The sequence below is a fragment of the Anser cygnoides genome, chromosome 9 (assembly GCF_040182565.1).
Source record: "Anser cygnoides isolate HZ-2024a breed goose chromosome 9, Taihu_goose_T2T_genome, whole genome shotgun sequence".
NCBI lineage: Eukaryota > Metazoa > Chordata > Aves > Anseriformes > Anatidae > Anser > Anser cygnoides.
The window spans coordinates 8,463,354-8,478,890 of NC_089881.1; the positions used below are offsets into that span (position 1 = coordinate 8,463,354).

The 15,537-nt window shown below is 46.6% G+C and overlaps 1 protein-coding gene across 12 annotated transcripts in view; it reads right to left on the reverse strand.

The window, feature by feature from the left end:
* Window positions 1-1,390: 1,390 nt before the first annotated feature.
* The window catches only part of ST6GAL1 (ST6 beta-galactoside alpha-2,6-sialyltransferase 1), a 47,396-nt gene continuing 33,249 nt past the window's right edge, over window positions 1,391-15,537 (reverse strand). For 11 of the 12 annotated variants that reach the window (XM_067002716.1, XM_067002710.1, XM_067002714.1 and 8 more), the window contains 5 exons: window positions 14,241-14,916; window positions 10,954-11,051; window positions 6,714-6,815; window positions 5,474-5,648; window positions 1,391-2,907 (listed from right to left, as the gene is read on the reverse strand). In XM_067002716.1, the coding sequence (XP_066858817.1) occupies window positions 2,666-2,907; window positions 5,474-5,648; window positions 6,714-6,815; window positions 10,954-11,051; window positions 14,241-14,865 (1,242 nt within the window). In that variant the 5' untranslated portion in view covers window positions 14,866-14,916 and the 3' untranslated portion in view covers window positions 1,391-2,665. The remainder of the gene's footprint in view (window positions 2,908-5,473; window positions 5,649-6,713; window positions 6,816-10,953; window positions 11,052-14,240; window positions 14,917-15,537) is intronic. The other variant, XM_067002719.1, reaches the window with a different exon arrangement.

Here is a 15,537-nt window from a genome sequence, read left to right on the forward strand (position 1 = left end):
TTTTTTTTAACCATGTTTTTTTGATAAACCAGATAAGCCTTGTCAGATCTAGCTGCAAATCAACCACTATACTTATCTTGGGCAGGTGAGGATGTGTGCGTTGACTCAGGTACACAGAATCTGAATTTCTGGGATTTTTCTCCCCTTTTTCTTTAGTAAAAGCAAAACGACAACAACAACAAAGACATGCAGTTTTGTCAGAGCAGCGTTGCTCTCCTCCTGCTTTGTACATGGGTAGGAAGTAAGCTGTTCAAATTCTGGAAACCTTTAGAAAGACACTGTAGGAGGCGTAAGGCTTTTGTTACAGCCTAGCTTTTATTGCCCACTCATGTAAACTTGGCTCTTCTAAATACCAGACTTGTCATCACTTGCAATTTATATTAGATTTGTATCTATGCAGCCAAAAAAAAAAAAAAAGAGGGTTAACACTGGCCTATTTTAGGCTCTGTCATAATTCCCATAAAAATGTTTACGGTATAAATGAATTATATGTTGGATCTAGCTAAAATTGTTAGCACGTTTGAAATTTCATGCCGAGTGCAACCCTATTGCCAGTAAGTAACTGAGAGCTCTGAAAGACCCCACGGAGCCTGTGTGGCATTTTTTCTCTTGCAGGGGAAGAAACTGGTTCAGGAGACGCCCATGAGAACACCAGAAGGACTTCCCAGAGCCACGTTCAGGCACACTTGCTCTTCCACAGCAAGGGTACATCCATCTATCATGCAGCCCAAGGTCATCCCAACAGGGAAGATGAGGGAAAATGAGGTTGTGTGAAATAACAAATGAAACCGCCTAAGAAAAAAGGAAGAAGCAGGTTGAATCCCAACTAAACACAAACTAAGAAGGCAAACCACTGTGACAGATAATCCCTTAAACCAAGGGCCAGAGGTAGGACTGTTACAAGCAACAAGTTAAGATGGAAAGAGACTTGCAGGGGCTCTCTCCCAGACAGCCACTTTGGGAAAAGCCTGCTGGCTCTCTCCTTTCCCTGACAGTTCAACATAAAGGAAGAAAATGAATCCTTAACAAGATGGAACTGCATAGGGGCTTCATCACATTCTTGTCCTAGTGGCCCTGGGCAACAGTGTATGGACCATCATATAAAACAAACAAACAGACAAATATATGTTAGTGACATACAACGCACAAGCAGTGACAGATCCAATCCATCCCAAAAGACCAGCGTGCAGAAAGCCAGCCTTACAGCTTCTTCTCAGCCTGAGAGCACCGGCTCTATGGCAGCGCTCTCACCAAGAGCTGGACAAGAGCTACGGGCTCCCGGGAACGAGCACGTCAGCAGTTCCCATTGCAGCTCTGCCTGCTCTGGTGCAAGACTGGCCCAAGTCCCCAAGTCCCAGGAACAACAATACTTACACTGATTTCACCAAGGTAAGAATGGGCCAGCGACTTGGCAGGATTTATTCAAAATAGGAGAAGAAAAGGCTTTCTTTACAGACATCGTGAAATACATTAGTATGGAAAAGGACACAGCAGGTGTTCTCACTGAAGTACAGAGATTGTGGAGCTGCTACTTCCACCATGACGCCACAGGAGAGTTGCCTCATAAAGAGGAGGGAAAAGGTGCCCTCCTCAACTCTGCCTGGGATTTAGCATGAGAAGCAGAGCACACTCTCTCTCCCCAGTGCTGATGAAGAATGGAGGCAATGCATCTGCTCCCCATGTATTCAGAAAGCACAAAACCGCTATGAGATTGCCTTGGTTAGTTTGCAGAGAACTGGATATTATCTGGCCAGCAGCTATGTGGCATTTTTGTTACTGAAAACATGCCAGAAAATAATTTGCCAATAATTACAAAGGTAGACCAGCAGAGAGTTGGAAAGAAGTACCAGCTTCCAGTGAGTTTCCCCATTTGTGCCTTTGAACATCAACCCCAAAAGATTTTCAAATAAGGGTTCTTTTGTACCAAGCACAACACTATATTGGAGAAGTAAATGTTAAAAAAAATGTGTAAAATGATTAAAAAAATCAACAACTAAAAAGTCTAAATATATCTTGCACAAATCACTGAATCGTGAGTCGCCTCCCTCTTCATTTGCCAAAAATGCCACCTGAATGATTTCAAAAGTCTTACAGTTTGAAAGGAAGTTGCCATGGTTATTTTAACTGTAAAATCAAATATTTTGGACTAAGATTTTAGCTTATCAATACCCAGCTTTGACAGTATTTCCATAAATCAGCCCTGCTCCCAGGAGATCTAGGATGATGGGAACGAGTTTTAAAGTGAGTTTCTTATTTCTCAATGGACCAGGTTTCCAGCTGTCATAATCCCTTTGAAGCAACCTAAACTTTATCAGCATTTAATCCAGACTTGTGCAATCTCTGCTTAGAAAGCATCTCCTGTGTTTCCCACACACCATCAGCAGTTGAGATGAAGACAGGGATATCCACCAGCCGCATGAGCCTTGCTCCACAAGGAGTAAATTTATTGCAGTGGCTCATGCAGATACCGTGTGGACGTACCACAATGTATTGCACTGCCTTACGGTTTGGAGAAGTTATGCAACGAAGTCCTAAGAGCAAGTGTTGCAACATGGAAGAGCTGTCAAAACACACCAGTGCTTAGACTTAACAAATCTGACAACCCAGATTTAAAAAGTGCTTTAACAGTCAAGATAAAGTTCTAAACACACTAAAAATTGATTTGCTAGCAATGTACATTTCGGAAGCCAGGCAAAGTAACTTTCCCATGAGTATAAATGTCCTCATCTGTGCCCTGGTTTATATGCTTCACCAAGTTTTTCTCAAACAAGAGAGGGTGGTAAGCTCCCATGGTACAGGCACGGTCGTGAAACTTCTGGTAGTAGTGGCAAATGTCAGTCTGCCGTTTGGAAGGGAGAAATTCATACACGTCCACTTCGTCACAGAGCGTCATCATGATCAGAATGCCTGTGGAGGGAAAGAAACAAACGTCTCCATTTCAAACCAGAGAACTCACAAACCACTTTGGTGAGACTGATGGTCAGGCATGAAGGATCCCACTCCAATGGGAAGGGTTTCCTTTCTCGGGAGTTCAGATGAGAGGGAGAAAGATCTAGCCAGACGGAGCTGTTTTCTGCCCCATCCGATGGACCTGGTTAGAGCAGACTGCTTAGGATGACGGTCATGCCACAAGGACATTTTTTTAAGAGTGCTGCCGTTTACCAAGATATTCACGGAACCGTGGGTGTCCGCCAGCTGTGTGCTCTGCTCAGCTGATCCAAACAGCCCATCTCAAACCTGCCTGGGTAAGCACAGAGAATTCCTTCACCTTCTCCCATCTGCCTCTTTTTAACGCAGAGAATACAGAAGTGACCCTGCTTGGAGATGGCTCTTGGTGTAAATGCACAGGCATGGAACAGGCTCGCACAGCTTCCTCGGAACAGAGCAGTGCTGCCCTCCTGTGTCTTCTGACAGGCACACGAATGACTTGAGCCCACTGATGCCAGTGGTAGGCACAGACATATCTGGCTGAAATAAGCCATATTTATCCGAGGCCAGCTGTAGGAAGTTCAGCAAGGCTAAGAGCCAGGTCCTGCATTTGGGGTGTGACAACCCCATGTAATGCTACAGGCTGGGGGAAGAGTGGCTGGAAAGCTGTCAGTCAGAAAGGAACCTGGGGGTATTGGTGGATAGTTGGCTGAACGTCAGCTGTCGTATGAGGAAAGACTAAGCAGGCTGGGAGTGTTTAGCCTAGAGAAGAGGACATTGAGAAGGGATCTTATCAACCTCTACAAATACCTGAGGGGACAATGGACTTGGGAACTTGGTCAGAGGTTGGACTAGGTGATCTTGGAGGTCTCTTCCAACGTGGATGATTCTGTGACAATGTGACAATGTAAAGAGGGTGGGGCCAAACTCTTCTCACTGGTGACCAATGATAGGATAAGGGGTAATGGATATAAATTGAACCATCGGAGGTTTCATCACCGTATGAGGAAGAACTTCTTTCCGGTTCAGGTGACAGAGCACTGGAACGGGCTGCCCAGAGAGGTTGCAGAGTCTCCTTCTTTCGAGATATTCAAACCCTGCCTGGATGCCATCCTGTGTAACATGCTCTGAGTGACCCTGCTTGAGCAGGGGGGTTGGACTAGGTGATCTCTGGAGGTCCCTTCCAACCTCAGCCATCCTGTGACTGGCTGCTTTTCTGAGCTGAAGAAGTGCAAGAAATAGCACGAGTATACTAGGGAAATAGAAGCAATGTGTACTATCAGATGAAAGCCATGCAGTAACTGAGACTTCAGACATTGGGAGCAATGGTGAGAGGAAGAAGGAGTTTACAAGACGTTAGGAGAACCCATCTGTGAAAGCACTTGTTAAATAAGTTACATTTTAGAAAGATTTTTATCCACCTTTCCAAATGACAATTTTCATTTACACTGACCCTTCCAAGAAACCTGGAGCTGCAAACTGGAGCATGTCTGTGCTCCCCTGTGCCTGGTGAGGTTACTTGTTTTACCAAGCAGACAACTTGGCCAAAGCTAAGCCACAGAGGAATTTGCTGTCTGAAGTGGGACAGCACCTAATGTTAAAAAGCTTTTGCCCCTGAAGCCACTGACTGTATTCTTACGCAACTGTCTTGCACATATCCCGACAATGATGTAATAGGTACAGGACAAGGGCAAGGTTGTGGAAGAAAAATAGGCTTTAGCTGGCGGAAATAAAAGTGACCCATGTTTACATGGATTTAAAGGACGCCTGCTCCTTGGCAAAGACAGGAGTAGAGGCAGGAGTGGCTGAAGTGCAGCAGATTGACGTTCACGGGGGGAACAAGACAATATTTCTGTGCTGTGACTTCAACATAGTTGTGGGATCCTGAGAAGTTCACTCCTTTTTATTCACACGGTTGTGAGATTTGCTCTCCAATAAGAAGAAAAAGCTTTGCAACAGCAGAAAGTAAAGTGAGTCTCTTTAATGGAAAGCTGGATTTAGCATGCAAACAAATAAGACCTTAGCATGCTGAATAAGGGGGAAGCATCACTGAACTTTTCGAGGCAACAATTCAGCCTGACCATCCCCAGCACCCCATTAAGACTTAAGCTATATATTTTTTTTTTCCACAAATAAAATAGGTAACCACTTAGACTTCATCTATATAAATACATTAATTTGTCTGACAAGATCTGAGCCTGCAGGAGCCATAGCCTTCCTCTCAGCCCGCTGTGAAGTTGCACTGCTTTGACTTTAGGAGCCAGAAATCTTAGGGAATGTCTCAACGTTGCAATCTACTCTCCTGTTTCCACGTGGAACCAGGCCATGCTTAGAACTGCTGTTCCAGAAGTGTGCTGCAAACTGCTTATTTTAACACAACCAAGCTGGTACTTTCAAGACAGGGTGCTTTAGTTCTGCCATAAAACAATCAGGCCTTTGAGCCTGATAAGTCTCTGAACAACGTAAATCCAGAACTGTCTTTGAAAAGGACATGCTGAAGAGCTTCTGCAAACTGAACATGAAGTTTAGAAGGCAGTTATCTCACCAAGTGTTCCAGAAGATGGGGGGTTAGGCTGAATATGCTCCAGAGAATTCTCCTGAATAATATCCCAGAGTTGCCACTGCATTTTTGGATTCAGGATGTAGAAAGGCTGCTCTGGATGTCTAATACGATACAACTTGTAGGCTTCAAAAAACTTGTAGTCTGGTTTTCTGTACCACTGGAAAACAGAAGCAAGAAGTCAGATTTATTACTAGCACATTCTTTCACATAACGGACAGAAAACCCCAATAGCTGATGAGGTTGGGAAGTCTGCCTTAAGCAACAGAGACCCCTACCCCTCTCCACACTGGAGTACAAAGCATCCCATGCCGCAGGCAAGTGTCCTCAGCACAGCCATCTCAAACAGTACGAGCTGATTTTGCATCTTGATACTTCCACTTTCAATAAAAATATTTATGAATACTCTGTTTTCTTAAAGTCATTTTGATAGATTTTTTTTACACTAAAAATACCCCATCCTGCTTTCACTGACTCATAACCAGGCTGTACACACACCCTTGCATCTCCTGGAGAGGTGGGACTAGGCAAAAGAATAAACATTGGTGAGAAAATAAGAAATCCAGTCCAGAGCAAAGAGGGGCAAAAAACTCTCAGCTACAGGCAGGGCTTAAAACAAAAGTAAAAAATGGATTATTCACTCCTACCTGCTTCACCCGGAGCCTCCAAAGCTCATTGCTTATCAAATAGCCCCCTTTTGTGCTCAAAAAGCAAAGCGAATGCTAAAGGGATTGCAACACCCACAACTGAAAATCTAGCTGACACAGAGAGGTGACATTTGCTAAGATCTTCAGAGGGTTTTCTAATCCAATCATACTGCATCAAGTATCTCTTATGTCTGACTGGTGCCTCTAAATATCCAAGCATCTCTCATCAACAAACCTTACGGCAACCAACAGAGAGGGATCATCCCTCCGCAGGGGGGTTGCAACAGCTGCAGCCACTGGTGGTCTCCTGCTGGTGGCATCAGCCCATGAGACAGTCAATGTAGTGACCTGTTACACCCAGCCTGAAGCCCTGCACAGGGACTAGGAACAGGCAAATGCTCCCCTCGGAACAGAGCTGCATGAGATACTCTCGTAGGTATGGATACAGCCATGACAATGAAGGGGGGGAACAAGAACGGCCTTAAAATGAGTGGTTGCCCACATTAGGAGGAAGTGAGTTAACAGTTGCACTTCAAAGCATTTACATCTGATTTTATTTAGAGAAAACTCAGCCTTACCTCATGAATTTCTGCATGATACGGTGCTGGATCCCAGATAATTAAGATTCCAGTGTTATATAGAGCATCCCTCAGGAACTGCTGCTGCTCAACGGTGACAAGCTTGAATGACAACAACAAACACACCACAGTGACACACAGACCGCTGCCAGCACCAGCAGGAGGCTAAGCAGTAAGGCCTCCTTGAGCAGAGCCACAGCCACCCCACCAGCAGTTAGTGAGCGTGCCCTACGGGACGAAGGTGAGGACACAACTCCCTCGACAACTCAGACGCAACCGGCACAGCTCCCGACAGCCAGCGCTAACACAGGTTTGCAGCAGAAAGCAAGTGGTGTCCGAGGACAGGAGCTGACCTTCTGCCCTCCCTACATGCAAGCATAACGCACATCCGCAGATCTTTACAAGCTATGTCCCAGAGAAGCTATTTCATAAAAATCAGCTCCTATTTGTCCCCATGTTCTCCAAGGATCTGATTAAGGTCTACTCAGTTTATCCTTAAGCATCCAGGCTGCCTCCAGCAGCAACCCGTTTTCCTGACCATCCCCATTAACCAGCACACACGGACACTGGCCAGCCCATCAGTTACTTGAAAAGCAAAAAGGGCTTCCTTTCATCTGGTCTCAGCTCCAGTGGATTAGGCTTTGCCCTCGACCACGTGTGCTGCACGGCCTCATTTCCTTGCAGCAGCGGCAGGATCTGGGTCACTGGCTAGCAGCACGCCTCCATACCGGAGCGCAGGGCTCCGAGCGCTCTGGCAACGCCAGAGGTTGGCAGGGAGAGCGCGGCGGCAGGCGCTAGCTGTCCTTCCTCCTTCCACCCGGCAAGGGCGGGATGCAGCCCCACACAGGGCAGAAACAGGGCAAGGAACCTGGGCGGTTCATTTTCATTTCAGCGTTTCTATCAAAAGGCTGGAAATCTTCCAGGAACTTTTCCAGGGGAAAGAAAAAAAATACAACAACTACTGTGAAACACGTGGAAGGAGGGCTCAAGAAAGACTGAGCATCAGAGGAAGCAAAGGTGGGCCAAGCATAACCATACAAGCTTGCAGAAGCACACCCATCTCCGAAGAGCTGCCCAGAGGCACAAAAGCAAAGGTGTAAAAAGTCAGGTAGGCAGCATCTCCACTGCCACAGAGCTTTTGCCATTTCCTTCCCTACTCCACGGAGCTGGTTCTTGGCAGTGTTAGTTCCTGTCGGTCATTTAAATAGTTCACTGGAGGAATCTGGCTCCCTAGATACCTATCTGTTCTGCTTAACAGAGGGGCTGATTCTTTCCAAGTACTTAAATGTCATTTAAATTGCTACATGAATTGTCCTGCTCAGCCTTTTGATCCTAGTTACTTGACTAGGTTTTACTAGGTTACTTGACTACTGATTTCCTAGCTAGATTTGTTATTTAGCCAGCTTGTTGTTTAGCACGTAACTTGTTAATACAGCACCTGTCTTCCTGGTACGACTGACCATAACAAAACGAGTTCCTTCCCTCCAGCTATCGCAGTCACTGCCCCACAATCTAAACATGCTCCCTCTTTTCCATCACCACCTTACTTCATTCCACTGATGTGCTATCTCCTTCCTTCTCCTCCCTGCAGACTCATTAGTGCCAATAACAGCAAACGCAGCCAAAGCAGTGCTCTCCCTTGCAATGAGAAGCCAGCCAAGGAGAACTGTAAACAAGGGCTGGGAGGAGCGAGGTACTCTGCTCCTTGGCCAGCTCTGCAGAAAGGAATTGTGTCCTACATAACGACATTGGCATTCCCCCCCCCCAGAGTCCTCAGCCCTTATTTTTGTAAGATGCAAGTCCTTTCCCAGCACAAATTGATGCTTTGCATAAGACTGCAGGAAAACGTGCCATTAAAGGAAGCAGTACTGATGAAACAGTGAAGGTCTGAGAAAATAAGCAAGGTAATATTAAAGGACTTCTTTATTTAGAACAACCATGAAGCTTGTGGACCTACAAGCCTATCCCCAGATCCGAAGATCCCAAATTTCTCCCCCCCACTGACATCAATCCGTTAATCTTCCCCTTTTCAACAGATGTACAAGATACCCCACCCTGCTTTTAAAACCACCCAGCCCCAGATATGTCCTAGAGACTAGTGAGCAAACTACCAATTGGGTACTGTTCCCCAATCAGTTTGGTTGTGCTTATTGCAGAAAATATATTCAAACAATTATTAAACAACCTCTGCAAGCTGGAAGTGAAACGGAACCACGTGATCCCCAAACAAGGCGGTTAATATGAAGAAAAACAGTTCCCAGTCCACTTATCCCCGAAGATTACAGGGGCTGCGACTAGGGCTGCCCCCAGCTCACAGTTTGGCTTAGAAACTCCCGAAGGGAGATGCCTCCCATGGAGGAACTTGCATCTTTTGCCCTGGGCAGCAGCTAGACCGACAGCGCACTTCGAGGTAACTTCAGCCTCTAGAAATCGCAACAGTTTTGCTCGCCCTGTAATTGAAGTTTTCTAAGCTGGTATCTCCATTTAGAGGGAATGGTGGCAGGTGAAAAACGCCAACCACGGCTGCAGGCACATCTCCATGGAGCGTAATGATGCAGCTACATCTATATATCACACCTCTACAGTCAGGCTGCCGCCCTCCTCCCTGTGCAGCTAAGCCTGGGATCACCCAGGTCACGCACATGTTTTCACTGATTAACGACTTCTTATCACCGTGAGGGTGGCAATGGGCACATTCTCCACAGAGAGTCTTCTTAAGCGGTCTGATATTGTAAAACACACCCAAAAGGAAACGATAAAACACGGAGAGGTCAAACAGGGCTGAGGAAGGATGTCAGCAGCCAGATGTGTCTGCTAAAAAAGGACTGGCTGAGCAAGGACGTGCCCCACGTCTGAGAGCTGTTTTAGCACAGGGGAACCGAGAGGCGGCAAGCAGCAGAACAGAGCACAGCCACCCGGGCAGACGGTGACCCAAGAGCTGAGAGATGGCAACAGCATTTGTGCAAGAAGCAGGAATCTATTTGAAGACACCTAAAATGAACCAGGGAAACCGGCTGGAAGTTAGCCAGCCATTGGCTCCACGTCCGCCCTTCGAAAAGCATGGCCAGGCTCCTGCTGTGGCACATCTTGCAGGAGCAGGTGAGGAAACAGCAGGCCTACAGAGCTCAGCGCTGGGATGACAGCAGGAAGGTGCCTCTTTGGTCCTGGAGCACCAACACCAAGTGCCAGCCCCTCGTCTCTGCCCCGCTCAGCCCCTCATGTCCCCATTACCTCTGTCCCCCCTCCTGGGTCAGGCAGTGCCCCCACCGCACTGCTATGCTGCACCAGGTCTCTGGGCACAATTTTGTATTTATTTCTCTCACCAGCACACTGTGATTTCCTCTTCTCTCTGCACATCTACTCTTGAAAATTCTCCCCAAAAGAAGCAGACAAACATTAGGTGCAGCAGTTATATGGAAGCACAGTGCAAACGCTCCTAAGGGCACCCAGAGCAACAACGGTCTCTGCTATGGGTCTCGCTCTGCTCCTCAACAGGGGGCTTACATACCCTGATGCTGCATCACTAAACATGGCTCTTAAACACTGGGCATCTGCTTCAAAGTCTACTGATGTCCAAAGAAAGATTAGCACAGAGACAGCCTCATATTGAAGAAGAGCTCTCAAAGCACCACGGAGAACTGCACTCCATCAGGGATGCCCTGCATTACAAGGCACCTTCTGTTGTGCTCTACCATGAAGCCCTGGGACCCCGGCTCACACCAGGCTGTGTGCAGCTACAGCTTTAAAGGTATGTCCTTTGCCATATATCTTCAGCCATTTAACAACATCACTAATGCATTATCTGCACTATCTCTGGGCAGAAAAAGTATTGTTTTTTTCTTTTTTTTTTAAAACCATACAGACTTCCTTTGTTCTTCATACCCATCTCTGGGGCAGGCACGACTGTGGCTTCATGCACATTGGTCTTTTCTTAGCTACAGTGACACTTGTGCCTCACATTCCCAATTCTCAACAGCAAGCGTGCAGCTGGGCTTTGTGCACGCAGGAAGAGCCAAGCTAGAAATCAAATTACCTTGGTCTTACAGTAGAATGCAAGCAGGCATTTGCTAGCACCTGGTAATTTAACTGCAGTAACCTCAGAAGGTATTCCAGCAATGAGGAGAGGACTTGCAAGCATCCCCTGTTAGAAGGAAAGCCGCTCGCTGCCATGCAGCTCCCAAGCAGAGAAGCACACAGTCGTGGCATACTCGGTCCATCTGGGCACATTCATCAGACCCACCTGGGAGTTAACGAGACGAATTGTTGTCTTTTGCCCCACGTCTTCTTGAAATCCTTTGACAGGAGCCCCATTAAACCGCAAGACGGCATCATGGCTGTCTGAAGGGAAAACAGAGGAAAACCAGTGAGCTGGCAGCTGCTCTGGCAGTTACCGAGGAGATGCGCAGTGGGTTGTTCACTCGCACTTCTAATGCAATCTGGCTAGTTGCCGGAGAGTTTCCCTGGAACTACTGCAAGTGACAGCCCAGATGCTGTGGAAGAAGTTGCTAGCCTAGCTCCATGATCAATACACTTTTAGAAATCCACTTTTTCAAAGTACAATTCACTTGCAGGTTCAGAGAGCAGCCGCAGTATTTGCACTGCACAGGAGAGCATAGTGTGTCTCTCCATTCCCCTCTTCTTCCTTCCAAACACACTACGGGGACACAGACCGATGCACAATTAATTTACCATGTAGCTGGCTGCAAAATAAAGAATTAGGAAATAACTGTGAGCCACTGTCCTCTCTCACAGCCTGGAGGTTTACCCGCCTGAAAAATGCGTCTGATGATCACAGAGGCAAATGAAGCAGTTGGCCAGTGTACCTCCCACGTTGCAGAAATAAAACCACCATTGTGTATTTAACAGGCCTGGCTTCCTAAATGCTTTGGGATTCACTGCATTCTCCTCTGCTGGCATCACCCCCTTGGGCAGCACGGCGCCCTGGCTGCAGGCACACGACCACTGCAACCTGGCAATTCGCAACCTTCACCCGCACCAAGAAGCCGGTAAGGCGAGAGCTGCCCGTCTACCAGGATCTCCTGTTCTGATCCACCAGACCTCCCTACGCCATCCGGCTGCTCTTTTGCTGTCTTGATGTGATTGCACAGAACAAGTGTATCCTGGTCACTGAAGGAATGATACTTGATCAGCCCCTTGTGCTCCTCCAAGCATCTAAGAAAACGCTTCATTTTAGGTATGTCAGATTTAGTTTCTTTTTGGCACCTTCCTTCAACCAAACCATGGCTTTTCCTACACCGCCGCGTGTCAGGGAAAAACTACGCACACACTCCTGCATCCTTCAATATTCACACTGCCCAGCTGAAGGAGCTGCGGTGAGAGCAGGCTCCAAGCACCCAAAACTGTGCAGAACCATTAGCAGAGATGACTGCCTAAGCGGAAGGGTTCAGGTCTGTGAAGCAGGAAGCACGCTAGCCTGGGGCACCAGCAGGGTTAATGGCACATTACACAGTGAGCTCTCCAGAATTCATCCCCGCTGACTTGGAAGAGCCTGGTGCCGCAGCTGGTGGGCAGAGGAGGAGACTGACTGCGGGCACAATGACTTTGCTTTCCACACCCGATGCGGTCGCAGCAGTGCGACCGAGGTACAACATGCCGCTATAACGTCCTCGGCTCTCGAGGGGTCTCGTTAGGGAGAAAGGAGCCATTCTATTGACATGCAGGAGCCTAACACGGACACCATTGGAAACAAGCCAGCTGGGTCAGAGGAGAGTGTTAAACAAGAGATCAGGTCACCTCTGTAGAAATGTTCAGGGACTGAACTTGAGGAGGCACCTAAACAAGCTCAGGGAGGTGCTCAAAGAAAAAGCCATGTCTGACTTCCCAGGCATTGACCTGCCTGGCCTCAAATGTTCGTTAGGAGGTGGAAACAATTCCATCAACCACCTGTCAACCATGATTTGTATCAGGAGGCAATGCTACCTTGGTTAACACTGACAATGCCTTTTTCATTGCTTCCTTCAGCACATTTTAACACACTTCAGACCATTCAGCCCCATCCTAGCAGCTTGGGACTACAATTCTGAAGGCTTTCCCTAGGTTGTTCATGAATAATGCATCAAAGTGCTATCCGTCTCCTTGTTTCAAAGGATGAAGGCTACTTCCAGCTTAGTACAGGCCAAGGGGACCCGATCCAGCTGATAGCCTATGAACACACTGATGCTTGCAAACAATTTCCACAGGAGAGACAACCACAGGCTTTAAAACTCCTGCAGTCAGTTTAGCAGAGTGTGAATCTTAACTGAGCCTCAAACAACAAGCAGTGAAGAAAGCTCAGTGAACTGCAGGCACAGGTGAATTTTCTGTCAAGCACAAAACCCAGAGCTGAAGGCTGGAGAGCTGGTTTCCCTGCATGCTGCTTTCTTTAAGCTTTAGTATCAAAACACACCTCTTTATAATCCACACTATAAGACTGATGCTTCAGCATTTATGAATTATTGCATTAACTTCAGATAAACACGGCCTCCTACTTCCTAACGTATCAAGAAGACAGCACAGCATAGACCATCATTTGCCAGGCCACCCAAACTGAGCCACTGCCTTGTGGCTCAGTGAGGCAGTGTCACTTCTCAAAAGCCGTGAGCAACAATTAGAGTCACTGAGGTTGGAAGGGACCTCTGAAGACTGCCTATCTCCAGCCTCTCTGCCCAACACTTGGTCAACTAGAGCAGATTGATCAGGGCTGTGTCTTTATTTCCCCCTTTAGTGTTGTTTCTGTCTTTTTTTTTTTTTTTTTTTTTTTTTTTTTTTTACTTCCTTCTCTGTAGATGTCTTTCTGGATAAAAAAGCTCCTGTTGAGTGTACAATGAGCACACTGGCATTACTCAACACATCATTACTCAACACATCCCACACTCCCTCAAGAAACAAACACTTGAGGTGCCAAGACTTCCTGGTATCCATATTAGTTCTACCCTCTGGTGATGTCAACATGATCATGAAAATTAAAAGGTCTAGCCAGAACGGAACTGCCTGCACATAAGTCATGTCCTCTCAACAAAACCCAGCCCCTTGCACTCCCTTGGGGCTTATCCAATTGGGGAAACATTTCTACTTACTGCTTTCCTTCTGAAGAAGAGCAGTATTATACCATAATCAAATCTTCACAAGACTCCGGAGTTGAGACTGCATCTGTTCTTTATTAAAATCGTTTCTATTTCTACCACTGAGAGATGGCTGCTGCCATCAGTAGTTGCTCATGACAGCAGATATGGCCAAGGCTTGTCCCAGGGCTAATGCTCACAGGCACTGTCAGCTAGAGTGTTGTAATGAAGCCTATACTGTGCAGTGTAAACACTCAAGAGAGGAGAAGCATATCTCATCATCATTCCCATCTTCTCCTATGCTGAAATGTTCACTCACTATAGCCGAATTGTACGTAAAATATTTCAATTTATTTTAAATACCCCTGTGACTACAGCAGAGTAAGAATGTGCCACTAGGTCCCGTCTGTTCAATGCAAGTTATAAAACAGTATCGATGACTTTATCCTTGTAGAAAAATACCAACCTATCTCAGGTCCCAAATGAGATGATTTCAGAGACCCCGCTGAGGACACGACAGCACAGCGACCCAGGCGGCCCACCGTTTCATTGAGGCTTTTCTCTGGCAGGTATCGCAGCCATTCCGATGTATTAAATGGACCATCTGATCCATGTATCATGGACACATTCACCCTGTCCCGTAGCTGGCACAGCAGCTGCTCTGGGCTGAGTTTAGCAGTGTTCCTCTTCCCACTGTAGGTCACATTGTACTTGTTCATGGACAGGTAGTTTTTTCTGACCTTCTGCAGCCTGGGTATAAGATTTCGCGATGAGCTGTCCTTATCCCATACCTTCACATAGTCTGATGCTTTCTTGGACTTTTCCACTGTTCCAGAGATGCTGCCTTTATTTTCATTACTGAGCAAAGTTTTAGGCATCTGACCCATTCCACCAGCTGCTTCATGGACAAGGTCCTGTGATTTAAGTAGGTTCCACTTTTCTGAAGTCCTGTGAATCTGTGAATCATCGTTCTCAGTCTTGAAAGGAACATAGTAGCTTCCTCTTGTCTCTTTCCAAAGGCAAACTGTCAGAGCTATCAGAATCACCACAAGAACACACATAATTTTTTTCAACACATTGATGTGAACCATAGTGTACGTTGCATCCAAATGGGACAACTAACACAGAGCAGGAAGCTGGTCCTGGGAGAGAGGAACACATCTCAGTCAAGGGGCGTGCACATGCATGTCTATGTATAAAGTTATAAGCAGAAGTGTGCAGGCAATAGGAGGGGAGAAAGAGAACAGAGGGGCAATTTTAGCATTTCAGTCTCTGTGAAGATCTCATTTCAAAGTCCACCACCTCAAAAATCAAATGAACAGACTTGTATTGGCTTCCCTTCCCATCCCAGCCAGTCAATATCCAAATCCCACCAGTGGCATTTCCAAAACTGAGCTTCCACTTGACCACAGGCCTGAACACTAACAAAACACATAATGAGGCACATTACTGTGGAAAAAAACTGAGAGTTCACGAACACCAGCAGTCTCACCAGCCCAACACTGACACATCTGGTGACTACGTAGGAAACTTCTGCAAATCTGCAGTGGGCTGAGTGTACTCTCAGTGTGAGACCTCACTAAACAGCTGCAGGGAGCAAATTAATCCACAGCATGTGTGGGTTCATAAATGTCCTTTGATAGATGTTATTCTATGTATGTCAGCCCTACAGAAAGTAAAGCCAGACCCTGTTGTACAGCACTGCCTGTCCTCTTATGCACTACCTCATATAAACAGCCACCTCCAGCTCTCATCACATGTAA